The 15,509-nt window shown below is 46.0% G+C and overlaps 1 protein-coding gene across 1 annotated transcript; it reads left to right on the top strand.

Moving 5' to 3' along the window:
• NPB (neuropeptide B) lies at window positions 1-1,119 on the top strand. The gene is made up of 2 exons (XM_020815421.3): window positions 1-382; window positions 782-1,119. Exons 1-2 carry the CDS (start codon window positions 86-88, stop codon window positions 908-910), a joined length of 426 nt encoding a protein of 141 aa, XP_020671080.3. The 5' UTR covers window positions 1-85; the 3' UTR covers window positions 911-1,119.
• Window positions 1,120-15,509: the final 14,390 nt, after the last annotated feature.

Raw genomic sequence — 15,509 nt, 5'->3', positions numbered from 1 at the left:
TCTCCTGCCCGCCCCGATATAAGGCGCAGCGGACGGCCGCTGCCCAAGCAACCGGGCTGGGCGCCGCTGCTGCCGTCGCTGCACCATGCGGGGAGCCCCGACTTCGGCGCTGCTGTGCTTGGCTTTGGCCGCGCTGCTGCTCAGCCCGCCGGCCGAGGCGTGGTACAAGCAGGCGGCCGGCCCCAGCTACTACTCGGTGGGGAGGGCGTCGGGGCTGCTGTCGGGCATCCGCCGCTCGCCCTACATCCGCCGCTCCGACGACAACGGCCTGGCCGACCAGAGCGCCGAGAGCGGGAGCCCCGACGGCAGCAGTGCCGCCGCCGCCGCCGCCCCCTTCCTGGCCGCCGAACTTCGACAGAGCCCCGGCGGGCTGCGGAACATGGTGAGGAGAGGCGGCCGCCCCGTTGGAGGCTCGGCCAGGCATGGGAAGGGGCGGGCGGAGCCGCGCACAAGAGCGCCGGGCTCCTCGACGGGGAGAGGGAAGGACCCCAGCGGGAGACCCCGACCGGTGGCAAGGGAGGGCAGCGGGAGCGGGGAGGACCGGCCCTGCCCCGACGGATGGGCAGAGGGGGGATTCCCCCCCCCGAAAAAAAGAACGGCGTTTCCCACCGCTTCCCTTCTGCCCAGATAAGCGTGCTTGGGATGGCAGCCTGAGTGCCCCGGGCGGGCCCTGCCAGGGGCAGGTGGGATCTGTGGCCGGATGCTTCCCGGCCAGCCTGGCTGCTGCAGACCCTCGGTCGCCACATCGCCTGGCCAGCTCCCGCGCTCTCTTTCTTCTCAGGCTGTCTGCGTGAAGGAAGTGGCCCCGGAGCTTCAGAGTTGCCAGCTGCTGCCAGGCGCGCCCAGCGTCATCCAATGCAAGGCCGATGTCACCGTCTCGCTGGACCCTGCTGACTGCACCAGTCCCTGAGCCCCCCGACGGGACAACCTCCTTCCTTCCTGGGAGCTCAGCTCACCCACGACCGGGACGGGACCAGCAGAGGGGAGGGGAGGGGAGGGGAGGGGAGGGGAGGTCGGGTGACTTCCTTTATAACTCAGTGTTGGCAAGTCTCGCAGGGTGAGGGGGCTACCTTTTCCTTTCCCACCCAGTGTATTGATAATAAATGTGTTTTAAATGGCTCTTGAGATTGTCTGTCTCTCCTTAGAACCAGAAGAGTTGGATCAACAGCTGTTTCTGAGGGAACACACACACACACCCGTTTGTGTAACTGAGAGGCACCTTTGTTTAATTGAGAGTCCTGTTGTCCTTCTTAGAATAAAACCAAACCCCAAATATGTATAAAGGAAAAATGTATAAAGGGGTGAGGGGATGGCTTGTCCCATATCTTTTATGCGGGTCAGATTAAAGGGTCTCAAATTGTGGCAGCTTTCAAGTTCTCAGAGCTCTTCCCTAATGTCCAAGCAGAGTTCCTTATCTCCGGGCAACTTTCTTTATGTCAGCCCTTCTGGAGACAATGGAGCGGGAGCTACCATGAATTTCACTCTTTTCCTTCGTCCTTCTTAAATTTGATCTGGCTATTCGGGACAGAGTCCTACCCGAGAATCAGGACAAATCAGCCGCAACACAGGGATATGGGGTGGACGGAGGTGCACAGGAAGCCACTGCAGACTTGGTTCTCCACTGACCCACGGGGATAACGATAGCAGCAGCTCTCTGGGGTCTTTTGCAGGAACCCTTTCCCTGGTTCAGGATGCAAAAGAGGGCATGTGGGAGTCACGTCTGCAGGCAAAGCATGGGCTCCTGTCTGCTCCGAAGGGAGTCCCTGCTTGGAGTCTTCAAAACCTGAATGGAGCTGATCCTGACAAGCCCTTTGGGACAGCAGAAATTAATCAGAGGCGCCCTAGCAAGGAAAAGATGGGGTGGCCCATCTCAGCAACTAGCTGCTAGAGAAATGTGGGAATGCTTCCTGATGTGGCTGCTTTCTGGTCCCCTGCATCCATGCACAGGTTTTCATAGGAATTCAGACCCTGCTCTCTTCCACCCATAGCAGGTTCCAGATTTCCCTAGGGCTCCTTCTCTCCTTTTGTTTCTGTCAGACATCTGAGAAGAATAGCTGCCTGATGCCTTTGGAAGGGTAGGAACAGAGGTGGAGACACTCTTGTTCTTTTTATTTAACGACAGCTTCTGGAATTTCCCAGCCATCCTAGTCACTGGCCATACTGGCTAGAGGACTATGGGACCTGTAGTCAAAGAAGGAACATATCCAAGCTAGGACTAGGAACAGAATGCCTGGGAGCACCCGAGAGGCTAACTTTCCAAACCATTTACCTGAAATGTTTTTCAAAGTTTGTTTTCACCTCCTGCCTTTTTCTTGATATCTAGGGCAATTAAAGCAATAATGTAGGCATCCACTGCTTGCAGGGAAACGGGGGGGGGGGATCATGAACACAGGAAGACACACACACACACATGAATGATGCCTGGCTGTGATTCGAAACTGGCTTACATGGAAAGAAATTCAATGGAAATCCATCTTTGCTGTTCATTAAGCACGGATAGATCAAGCCATAAACTACTTTCTTTTTTCCCTTTCCTGAAGAGAGCCTACTCTTACCTATGCAAAATCAGATATTGGCACTCTGCGCACAATTTTTCCATCCACTGAATAACTCTTTCCTCAATACATGTACACATAAACCGAGGGTCAGGGGAGGAGAGAAATGCCTGTTTTTATACCAGGTACACCATTTAATGTCTATACCAAAGTCCATTCTATCCACCCTGGGGGTGGCAAATGCTACAGCCACTAAAGAGGACACACACACACACCATTGCTGAGATGGTAAAAGTGTGGTCAGGGTGCTGAAAGCAATGGAAAAGAAGAAACAGAAAACCCCATTACGTTCTCAGACTCTGGTCTGCTTTGAGACTTCATGGAAGTGAACAGAGCAGCCCACACCACTGGTGTGTTTTGCTTGAAAACTGAGTGGCAGAGTTAACTTGTAACACTTACACAGTCCTAACTGAGGTTGTCCTGAGGGTGAGTGAGTTTTGATCAGATGGTAGAAGAATGTTTCTGAAAGAATTTTTTTTGAAAAGATGGGTGGAGGGACTGGAGAACAGCCAAGAAGGAAGAGCTTTATATTACAATTTGTGATGATAAAAACTGAGACTAAAAAAGAAAGAGTATAAAATACTAAGGGCTGAACCAAACATGAATGCTCTGTAGACACATATTAAAATTGACAGGACTATCAAGAGGTGACTTGTTGGTCCCATACAATAAGTTCACTCTAAAAAGTACTAGCATTGACTTTAGCCCTAAATAAATTATTCCCATAGGAACAGTGTCAAATTTAATCCCACGATAAATTATTCCCATAGGAACAGTGTCAAATTTAATCCCACAACGAGGGCTGGTTATCAGAACAGGGATTTTAAAAATGATTGCATTAATGGCTTTGAAAAGATCATAGATAAATGCACTGGAGTTCAAAGCAAACGAAGACATTCACACTGGTGAGGAAACGGAGGCTGGTCATCCAGAGGCACTAGACCAAATGCTGCAAGAACAAAGCACACCCACACACACACCCTTCCCCACGCACAGCAGAATGCACACATGCTTATTACAAGACAGAGGATATCTTTTCCCCAGTTTTGCCTTTCTTCCCTGATGTTCTGGATAATACAGTGGCTTATAGGAATAATGGGGTTGTTGTTGTTTTTTTAAAAAAAGGTCATATCCTGAGGCCAAAGCGTGGACGATGAGCTGCGACTCCATCCTAGGAGAGAAACCACGAAGACGCATCGAACAAGATGTGAACAGAATGTGGCCTGTGCTCCAAAGCCCCCTCCTCTGAGTTCATCTCAGTTCTGGTGGGGATGCAAGGACCTGGTTGGCCTCTCTTCCTGGAACAGCTTTGGAATTCCAGCACTGAAGGCTTCTGAAATTAGCAAGTCAGGTTAAGAACTGTGGACCATTTCAGCCGTTCTGCAGAAATCAGCACAGGTTTGCTGTGGAGCGTATGCTAGACAGAAAACTCCAACCCTCAGGGTTCTCTGATTGGTTTATCAATGTAAGTTGCACATTCGTCAGGACATGGTTTTTGCATTTATGAGGCTGCTCCATGTTCTCTATGCAAACCCATGTTTCCACAGTAAACACACCACAGTGTGAAATACACAGCAGTGTGATCAACGTACAATATTTTTGGCTCCCATCAGTCCATTCCAGGGCTTGCTTGCTTCTGATTGTGCTTCCTGCTCTTTTCTGGATGTTGAGGGGGTGGTCATGGGTGTACTCCAGGCCTCAGTCCTAGAGCGTTCAGGTTTATTTAATCAAGAAAAAGTAACCATTTCCTTTTTTAAAATATGGCTTCTAAAAGTGATTTCAAAATTGTTTTAAACCTCCCTTTAAAAAAAAAGATCTTTCTGTCTATTGTAGCTTACTTGGAAAGCCTGACAGGCATAAATGATGAACATACAAAAAAGCAATCAGCTGTCGCTATTAGGTAAGATAAAGAATTAGTTTCTAAAAACCATAACAAGCCACTTGAGGGACAGGTCTTGGAACTAAAACTTTGGAAAGCAATTCCCCTCATGCTGCAAAAAAGTGTATAAGTTGTGCACATTTTATGTCCTTTAAGTTTTTACACTTGTTTTCTGTGCTGGGGGAAACATGCATTGGAGATCTTTTTCTACATAAAGTGGAAAACTTTCTGTTTGCAGGTGTCCATCTAGAAATTTAATGTATTGAATGGACTTTAAGAGCTGACATTTCAGATCCCCCTGTGGCTATTCAGACCTTTTAACTTATCTGAAGTACAGTGTGTGTGTGTGTGTGTGTGTGTGTGTGTGTGTGTGTGAGAGAGAGAGAGAGAGAGGGAGAGAGAGAGAGAGAGAGAGAGAGAGAGAGTGTGTGTGTGTGTGTGTGTGTGTGTGTGAGAGAGAGAGAGAGAGAGAGAGAGAAATGGGCAAGACGGTGGTCGCCATCTACCAGTTTTCCAGCAAGACTAGAAGCTCATTCCCCTGGTAGCAGAGGCACCCGCCACACATGTGCGTACACACCCGAGTTGGAGCCCAGTCGAGAATTACCAGCACATAAGGCAGATGTCCTCATTTAATCATCTCATCCGAGGAAATAAATGAATTAAATTGTGTGGGTGTGGGGGGGAAGTTCCACAGCTTAGCGTTGACTACTGCTGTCAATCAGAATCAGTCCCTTTCCGTGAGAGAGCGAGCGAGCGCTGCAGCCGCTGGAGTTTAATTGCACGGGACAGCGCAGCTCCGAGGAGCGGAATCTCCCCCCCCCCCCCCCCCCCCCCCCGCTGTGGGAAGAGGAACCAACGAGCAGCCCGGCCATCCGCGAGAAAAGGTTGGTTTCTCTGCTTTAGTGTACACGGAGGGAGCATAGGGCGGTCTCTTGGCGCCCCCTGTTGGGCAGATTGGGCGGCTCCCCTGGCGGAAGTACCTGAAAGACAGGCCAACAATAAGACAGTCTTTTAGATACAGGATCCATCAGATGGCATTTTGTCCTGCTATTTGGTGCACTGCAGGACAGGTTGGTCTGCTCTTTTTCTCTCAACCAGATGTCCTGATTGCTAGCGTAGATCAATCTGCCCCCAGAGAGCTCCTACCTGCACCTTTTTGAGCCGTCAGGGGGGGTTTCTACTTTTTTGGTGCAGGTGGGTGTGAGACTCAAGGCGAGAGTGTAAAGGCTCTCACCAGAGTGTCATCCTCCGTCCTCCCTCAAAAGAGAGCAGGAGGCACAGACAAACCCGCCTACAGCGCCCATTGAAACTAAACAGCAGGGAGTTGACACCCGGGAGTTGGAGCGGGAACTTTTGAAAATGACGGTGGCCAGACAAATGAGAGGTGAATTGGCAGGAAGAGAGGAAAGGGGGAGGTCCTCCGTGGAGGTGGGAATGGTGGATATAAAAGGACATGTTGACCAGATACTGAGGGGTTAGGAGATAATATGGGTAGAAGACCCATGGACTGGTAAATGGGAAACAGTGAGGCTTCCTCGGGAGGAGGCAGACTACTGAAGGAGAAGAGGTCTGCCACAGCATCCCTCCTATTCGGGAGAGTCTGAGGCCTGAGAGTGGCGCAGGCGGCTCAGGGAGGAGAAAGAAGCGGTATCCAGAGAAGAGAGAGGATGCCGGGCATGCCGTTTAGAGGAAGCCCGGAAGAGGGGCTACTTAACGGGCCCTGGACTCCTCTACGAGGAGAGGAGGATGCCTACAGGACAGAGGGACGAGATGATGAGACCACCCCGCTTTTAAACCTGGAGGGAGTGGTTCATGACTTCAAGGACAGTAACCCGTTTTTGAGGGGACCTTGGGACGAGGTGGTTAATAAACCCTTTGTTAAAGAGGTTTGGATGCCCTCGCCGGACCCGTTGGTGACGAGAGAGAAGATCGAAGCTAAGGTTGCGCAACAAGATTTATTGTTAAATGTTCCAATAAAAACTGGTTATGATTTTACAGCAGACGTGTCTCCACGGAGTCTCAGTTGGACACCAGGGAGGTAAACCATGAACCTTCAAAGCAGGTATGCTCTAGTTTAGTTTGTTCTCAACACCTACAATCGCTGGGAACAGGCCAACATTGAGCCTTGCAGCTGTCAAAGGCTCTTTCCTTTGTAGCTTACGGTCAAGTGGCTTAGTTAGTGATATCAGCAAATTGAACATTTCCCCTGCTCTGTGGAGGGGCAGGGGAAGTAATTATTATTTTTTACTTTGCTAGACCATCACTGATGTGCTGAATTAAGTGCTGATTGAAACCACAGCTGCAGGCAGGTTCATGACTGGTGTTACACACAAGCTAAAGCATTTTTAAAAATATGTAAACTAAGTCAGGGGTCCCAACCCCTGGACCGTGGACCCTCTGGCCTCAAGGAACCCTATTCACACCACACCAGCCTGCAACAAAAGGGCCAGTGCAGTTACACCCTACAGTGCGTGCAGTTTTTCAAATGTGTAGGTAACCCAATAATTTGCATCCTTCTTCTGCTAGATCCCACTGGAAGTGATATCTGCAAAACTGAGTAGATTTTCAAAGAAAAAGACCCCTTTTCACATGTTGAAAGACTTTTTTAAAAAATTAAAATACATTTATGGAGTATTATTCATTGTTATCAAGTACATAATAAATTTCTTAATTCTGGAAATAAATTATGTATTTGCACCTCTGGGGTACATGATTCAGGTGAGACTCACCCAAACTGGTGGGTCCTGATCCAACAGTGGAAAACTAATGAACTCAATTTTGTACTAGTTGCTAAGGGCAAACAGCAGAGCCTCAAAGGTTTCTTTTTCAGTCATTCCACTTTATACTCAGTTAGTAATTACTGTTGCTACTGCCACCACCGCCACTGGGAATTTACAGTTTTTACTGCCGCATCCTTGCTGCTTGTGGAAGAGTACAAGCATGCACCATGGCTGTGCCTCCAGCCTTCTCTTGCCAGTGGCTCCTTGTACTGTGACGGCTGCTTTTGCTGCTTGCTGGTACTGAAGTAAAGAGCAGGAAGCAGTCGACACAGAAGGGGTTTCACCACTACTCCATATTTCTGTCCATTTTTTAAAAAAAGGCAAGCTCTGGACTAGGAAGGGAAGTGCCATGGTGCTAAATTACACCCACCCCCAGTACAAAGCAGGCAAAATAAACTAAGAGGTTGGGAAGGAACAAAAAGGTGCAGAAACTCACATTGAGGGGAAATGTGAGTACATGTCTCTACATAGCAAGATAAGAAGAATGCCACCTGGATGTCACAGACATTTCTGGTTTAATGGTGGAACCTAAAGGGGACAATGTTTCCATTTTTTTGGTTCCATTTTTGAGCCATTTTTGTTCCATTTTTGAGCCATTTTTAAAACAGACAAGATGGTTTTGTCTGTTTCTTATTTTTTCCAGAACCATACATATGTGGATTCAGGAACCAGCACTGGCTCATGGGAAGTGTCTCCAATGCACTAAGGGCCAATCTAATACACCAATTTGCTTTCAATCATTTTATTAAGAATCTCTCTTTCTTAATTATCTTTGCCACTGTTCCTCAACTCTTAACATGGATGAAAACAACATTCCTTATATACATTAAAATTCCACCAATTTCCCACCATGTCTGTAACTTGCAACATGAGCATGAAATAAATGGAACTGTAACCTCCGGGCCAAGATTGCTCATGTTGTTTTAACAACATACCTCAAGCAAAGGGAAAGCATTTCTGCAGAGGTCCGAGGCCACACATGCTTGCCAAAGGAGCTTGGAGGGCTGCACCAATTCTATGACATCCATCCCTCCCTCCCTCCCTCCCTCCCTCCCTTCCTTGTTTCTCTCTCTCTCCCCCCACTTTTAAAAAAGCCTCCTTGCACCCTCTAGTGGCCAAAAACATTTTGTAAAAATGTATACCGTACATTTTGGGTGGGGAGGCAAACATGCTGGAGGCCCCTCAAAACATGAGAAAATGGGGGGATTCCCACAGAGAGGTCTTCAGGAAATTTTTCAGCTTTTTTTCTTTTAAAATGGTAATAATGGTGGAGGGAGGTTTGCAAGTATACTGGAGGTCAGAGTTTGACTTCTGGGAACTCCCTTTCCCACCCCCCTCACATTAGAAATTATAATATGCAACAAACACACATTTGCCTTTGTTAATGGAAAAAATATGTGTGACTAAATGAGATATTAAAGTTCATACAAAAGGACAATGTGCAAAATGCTCAGTCCTAAAAAAACAAATAATTTGTAATTGCTTTATATTGGCAGTTTTTCACATTTTGGCTACATTTAGAAATCCCTGACTGAACGACTTTTTGGCGTGGAAACAGACAGGATCAGAGAGCAGAAACAAAATAGGATGCGGGACATTTGGGAGAGAGTTACCTAGTCCTATAAATTAATCCAGGATTGTTTCCAAAACAACCAAATTTGTTGTTGTTTCCAGGACCGTACTATAGGGAACATCCCCTCATTTATCCAGCAGAACTGTTCCTTCTGTCCTCATTGACAAAGAAATGGAAAGAAACGGCTGCATGGCCCTCCTGAGCCCCATCAGTCCTGTGACAGGAATGAGTTTATACGCTCCTGCCAAGTGCCCTTGCTGCTCAGTCTGCGGAAAATCACTGGCTGGAAGCAACGGACAAATTTGTGCTCATAAATTGTGCAGTTTTTCTGTCTCAGCAATGTACCCACAACGAAGAAAGCATGGACTGAAAACAAAGAGCATAAGAATACACGAGTGACAGTTTTACTTGTATTTGTCTTTGTTTGTAGCCAAAAGGGGCAATGCTGTCATTTTGCATATACTGTACTTTAACATCTTGTCTGGTCACAGAGCTTTTTCTGGATTGTGTGCACCAAATTCTGTGCCAAGGAGAACACACCCAGGTGTTTGTTGTATGTTACTCCTTCTGCCAAACAGCAACCGCTGGTAGCACTTCATGCACGAGGCAGCATCTCTGCTGTCCTGTTTGTCAAGGCTGAGAGCCATTGGTCAGATTTGCCCACATCCCTAGGACTGTAATCTAATGGGGCGGTGCTGAAGAAGAAGGAGCAACACCAAATTGGCATATTAAATGTGTTATTATTTCATTTAATTTTTTTAAAAAAATCTGTTGTTACTTACTGTAGAAGTTGTAACTGAGTAAATCTTTGATAGCTGAAAACACTTGCACCCTTTACTGAAGTATTTCCAAATCTTTTTTGAATCACGACTAGAGACGGGCATGAGACATCAGCTCAATGGTTTGTGCCAGTTCATCCTTCGGCCAAACAGATGTTTGGTGCTTCCCTGCCCCGCCTCCTCTGGGAGCTGCCTCTGAGTGGGCGCCTGCCAGAGGAGGCGGGGCTGGGAAGCACCAAACACCTTTTCAGCTGAAGGACAAACCGCCACAAACTGCCATTTTGGCAGTTCATGCCCATCTCTAGTCCCAATCCCCTTTTATAACAGCCAAGTAACCTGCAATCCCCTGACACATTTCTGAGGGGAAAAAACCTGCCACAGTCTTCTCATGGGTTAAGTTTCATTGAATTCCATAGGACTGAGTTCTGAGTAAACCTGCACAAGATCAGGGAACTAATTGGCAAGGCTATGAGGCCACACTTAGTTGGATTCAGGATTCATAATTTTCCTTCCTCCTTCGCTAACAAAGAGTGAGAAAGAAAGACACACATGTATCCACACAAGCAAGTTACTACTTTCTGCCCTCCAAATTTTAAGCTGGGCTGAGGTGTTACAAAACAAGAAGCAAGCTGGATCAAGGGTTGTGGGGATGGGTGGGGGAGCAGCTTGCTTCAAAGGCAGTACCAAGATGGAATTGGGGCACAATGGCCTAGCAGATACTGGCTGGCACTGCAGCACTCCCTTCACCAACAATAGTGCTGGCCAGTGAACCAGGAAGTGTAGTGAACATTTCCACATGCTATGAAAAGAAAAAACAGGAGAGGAAAATTTTATGGTGGGGGTTCACATGCTGATGCCTTCATCTCTTGGCTGGGAATAAGTGGCATTGAATTCAATGGGCCATCATTCTAAACAGACATGTACGGAATAATTGCAAAGTTTAAAATAATTAGTTTAAATAATTGCAACTAAAAAAAGAACCATGGTGACCCCCCAGAAAAACTTTGGAATCCCTTTGGAGTCCTGACCCCCAGGTTGGGAACCAGTGCTTTAGTAGTTAACGTTTTTCAAATAGTTAAACATGAGTGGATAGGGTGCTGGAGGCCTTTCAGAAAACATGGCAAAATTGCCCTTCCACCCCCCTGTGCAGTCAACAAATGTGCAGTTCCGGATACCTTGCAGTTGTGGTCAGGTATATATTGGAACCACAAAAAGCAGCATCCACACCAGAATCACAGAACATGAGAGACACTGTAGACTAAAAAAACTGGAAAAATCGGCAATAGCTGAACATGCCCTGAAACAAGGTAAAGGTAAAGGTTCCCCTTGACAATTTTTGTCCAGTCGTGTTCGACTCTAGGAGGCGGTGCTCATCCCCGTTTCCAAGCCATAGAGCCAGTGTTTGTCCGAAGACAATGTTCTGTGGTCACATGGCCAGTGCGACTTAGACACGGAACGCTGTTACCTTCCCACCGAAGTGGTCTCTATTTATCTACTTGCATTTACATGCTTTCGAACCGCTAGGTTGGCGGGAGCTGGGACAAGCGACGGGAGCTCACTCCGTCGTGTGGATTCGATCTTACGACTGCTTGGTCTTCTGACCCTGCAGCACAGGCTTCTGCGGTTTAGCCCACAGCGCCCCACGCCCTGAAACAAGTTGGACATGAAATTCTATTTCAAAACACAGAAGTACTGGACAACACCAGCAATCATTATGTTAGACTACACAGCGAAGCCATTGAAATCCACGAACACCAGCAGAGCTTCAACAAAAAAGATGAAAGTCTAAAACTCAACAAAGCCTGGCTCCCAGCACTGAAAAATATAGCCTGCAAAAGGTCAACGAACTCTACCCAGCCACAATGACCAGTGATCACTGCACACAAAAGACCAGATAACAACACCAATCAATCACAGTGGCAGATCATTCCCCCCCTTATCACAACAGTACACCCATAATAAAAAATACCCTGATCACCATAATCACCCAATCTCCTGAAAAGGACAAAAAACTGATCCCACAGCTATAAATACTCAACTATCCCACAAACTGCACCAGAACACAGAGTTCTAATTTCTGTCCTCTGAAGATGCTGGCCACAGAGACTGTTGAAACAGTAGGAAGAAAAACCTTCAGAACATGGCCAAACAGCCCGAAAAACCTACAACAACCATTGGATCCCAGTTGTGAAAGCCTTCGAGAATACAATGTGATCTATCTTAGAAATTCAGTCATGACTGAGTCATGTGACTTCCCAGATGTTTCCTGGCTTTGCAACAAATATTAAATGCCAATTTCAACTTATTTATTGAGTAAATATTGTTTAACACTTTTTGTTTCGAATTGCTGTTCTGTGCCTTAACCAATACACCTGGATTGGTACATCCTTAAACAGCAACAGTCCAGACTTCTCTCTGACTGCTTTCATAAATATGTCTTTCTTACAGAAGGTTGCAAAATGAACTACAATGTGGTTCATTGGATGAGGAAGTTTTCAATCAGTATATGTGCTTCCTGGTTTCCTTTGCTGTTAAATGAAGATTCTATTATTTCCTATTATATATCTGAATTGTTATGGACTGGTTAGGCATCTGATAATTGCAGCTCTGTGGTTCTCTGATTGTAAGGGGTTCAAGCTTGGGCTCTTTCCATCCTTCCTTTCCTTCCCCAAAAAGTGGTGATGACTCTTCAAGATGCATAAACCTTTTAATTGACAGCGGAGAATGATGAACAACACATCTGCAGGTCGAACAGGTTTGCCCAACATGTCCTTTTTATGCCAACCATCCTTAAACTTTGGCGTAAAGATAGACTTAACTAACAGGGGTTCACTTCAAAGCACTCACCATCTGCCAATTTCTGGGTTGGGTTCCTCAGGCTGGGGCAGATGGTCCTACAACAAGGGTGTCAAGCTCACTCCCCTTCTGTAAGCATTGTTGGTCAATTGCTTGCCTCCCTTCTTCCAAAGATCCTCTCTTTTTAGGGACACATAAAGGGTCCATTCTACAGGTTCTATTCCTCCTAATTGCACGGCTATCCCTTGTTTCACTTTCTTCTGTGTATCTCCCTCTCTCTTTCTTAACCTCAGCTGGAGCAGCAATATAGCACTGCTGTCTCCTCAATATTTATTTCTTCAAGAGGTAATTTCATCCAGACTCTCTCTCTGACATCCATGGATCCTCCATTTCCAGCCATCCCCATCCTAAGGGTATATCTTCCTCCTTTTCCCCACTCTTCTTTCTCCTTTCCTCCTCCTGTTCTACCTCTGCCTCCCAGTCTACTTCCCCTTTTATCTCTCCTTCCACCTCCATCACCAGATATCTTTCCTCTATTGGTGTCTCCTTTATTGTTTTTCTCCCTCCTCTTTCCTGCTCTTTGTCTCCTGCATTCCCAACTGAGTCATTGCTGGTAACATAGTATAGACAGTCTCATAACCCTCCATGGTAGGTGTTTGAGGGGATGGCTCACCCTTCTTCTTTCTGGTGAAGGCTTGCTCCTTCTCACTCTGATATGTCAATGATCCCTTATCAGGGTCAGCAAAGAACAGAAGGGACCCTCTCACCACTGCAGGAGTATACCGGATACCTTGCTGTTCTGGCCAGGTATATACTGGAACCACAAAATGAAGCATCCACACCAGAATCAAAGAACATGAGAGACACTGCAGACTAAAACAACCAGAAAAATCTGCTGTAGCTGAACATGCCCTAAAACAAACTGGACATGAAATTCTATTTCAAAATACTGAAATACTGGACAACACCAGCAATCATTATGTCAGATTGTACAGGGAAGCCATTGAAATTCACAAGCACCACAAGCACCACAAGCACCAGCAGAACTTCAACAAAAAAGAAGAAAGTTTGAAACTCAACAAAACTTGGCTCCCAGCTCTGAAAAATACAGTGTGCAAAAGATCAACAAACTCTACCCAGCCACAAGAACCGGGGATCCCTACACACAAAAGACCAGCTAATGGCACCCATCAATCAAAGTGACAGATAACCTCTCCTCCTTACCACAACAATACACCCACAACAAGACACACTAATCACCCATCTCCTGAAAAGGACAAAACCCTATCTCACAGCCATAAATACTCCACTCCCAAGCAAACTACACCAGAATACAGAATGCTGTCCTCTAAAGATGCCGGCCACAGAGACTGGCAAAATGTTGGGAAGAACTACCTTCAGAACACGGCCAAAGAGCCAGAAAAACCACAACAATCAATCCCTTATCACTGAAAAGAAATATAGTACTGTAATAATAATCCTGTGCCATCAAGTCAATTCTGACTTATGGTGACCCTTTTTCAGGGTTTTCCAGGTAGTGAATATAACAGTCTCCAACAAACATGGAAGGAAATTGCTTTAACATCAATTTTAATGCCATCTTTACCTGAAGAAGAGCTGAAGACAACCCAGAACTTCTATCCAAAATTTTTGTAATTTTTCAGTGACTGACTAAGGATACTTCCCAGCCTGAAATTTGTTTCTGTGAACAAATCACACAGTGACTTTTTCTACATCTGTGAAACACATCTATCAAAAAATAAACAAACAATGTGACTAATAAACGTTCATAATTAAGTTTACAGGGATTGTTAGTCACCTGTGAGTATGCTTCATTGAATTCAATAGTTTTTAAGGCTGACTGCTTAAAACAATTTGTAAAATGCACACTGAGACTTCAGGCAGCTGAAAATCAACCTTGAGGCTTTTAATTAGAACAGGAAACTGTTCCTGCAAAAACACGAGACTGTTCACATTACTACCATGGAGTGGAAGCCACACCAAAGCCATTGAAAGAACTGTTCAGCCACTGCTGGTTCCTTTCATTCTCCTTGTTCTTCTTTTATAAAGGACAGAGAAATGTGAAAGCCTCGGTATCATCACATGAGTTTGTCAGAGCAAGAGAAGTATCTCAGCTCCCCAATTGCGCCAGCAAATGCTTTTGCCCTTGGAATCAGCAACCACCGCCTGTGACAACTCGCTTCATTCTGCCTGCACTGGCCAACCTGCTTGTACTGGCACAACATCCCTGCAGAGGCTTATGTTTGAAAGGACTAGGTGGGAAGGGCCAGTTAAAATGGTATCTCTGTGGGAAGAGGGGGCATCTCTCAGCCGAGGAATCATCATTATGTTTAAAGCCTCCATTTGCACCATTGGAAAGGAGTAAGGATGATGACTTCATTAACTACCCAATCCTGGGGGTTGGGACCCCCAAGGGGGTTGTAAAGTGTTTTTTTTGGGGGGGGAGGTCACCATGGTTATTTTTAGTTGCAATTATTTTTATATGTATTATATTAAATATGGTATACACAATGCTGCTTTATATTAATTCTCCTGGACCACATATAAATGAATTTAATCTGAACAGGAACTGCAGGCAACCTAGTGTTCTTCGTTATTTCTGTACTCCTCTGCGTGGATTTTCCTTTTGTGCATGTGCATCACTTCCACCCCCTCCAAGAGAGCCACTCTTGCTCATTTGGAGGACTGATGTCAGTTCTTTGGATCGGAGTGTCAGCCCAGCTCCAAGAGGCCTGAAGGCAGTGAGTGCAAGGTGTACACTGGGAATGCTGGTGCCCAAGATGGCGGCAGGATGGAAAAGTTGTTGTTGCCGTTGTGGCAGCTGTGCCTTTTGATCCACCTGAGTCTCTCTCGCTCTTCCAGGTGGAGCGATATCAATGCAGTGAAGGGAGCTCAAAGTGTATTGACATTTTTTTTTCCTTCTCAAATTTTATCTGGTAGAGACAGATTTGCTGGCCTGCCATAATTATATGTTATTATATTAATATTAATATATTAGTTAGAATTATATTTTAAAAAAATCTACCCCATTAAAAACACCTTTAAATACAAATATGGAAATATGGTGAGGGTTGTCACAGATTACTTGGCTATTATAAAAGGTGGTTGTGACTCAAAAAAGGTTGA

Source organism: Pogona vitticeps, chromosome 2 (assembly GCF_051106095.1).
Source record: "Pogona vitticeps strain Pit_001003342236 chromosome 2, PviZW2.1, whole genome shotgun sequence".
Classification (NCBI taxonomy): domain Eukaryota; kingdom Metazoa; phylum Chordata; class Lepidosauria; order Squamata; family Agamidae; genus Pogona; species Pogona vitticeps.
Note: the sequence above shows the minus strand (reverse complement) of the source record. Positions and strands in the feature narration are given on the sequence as shown.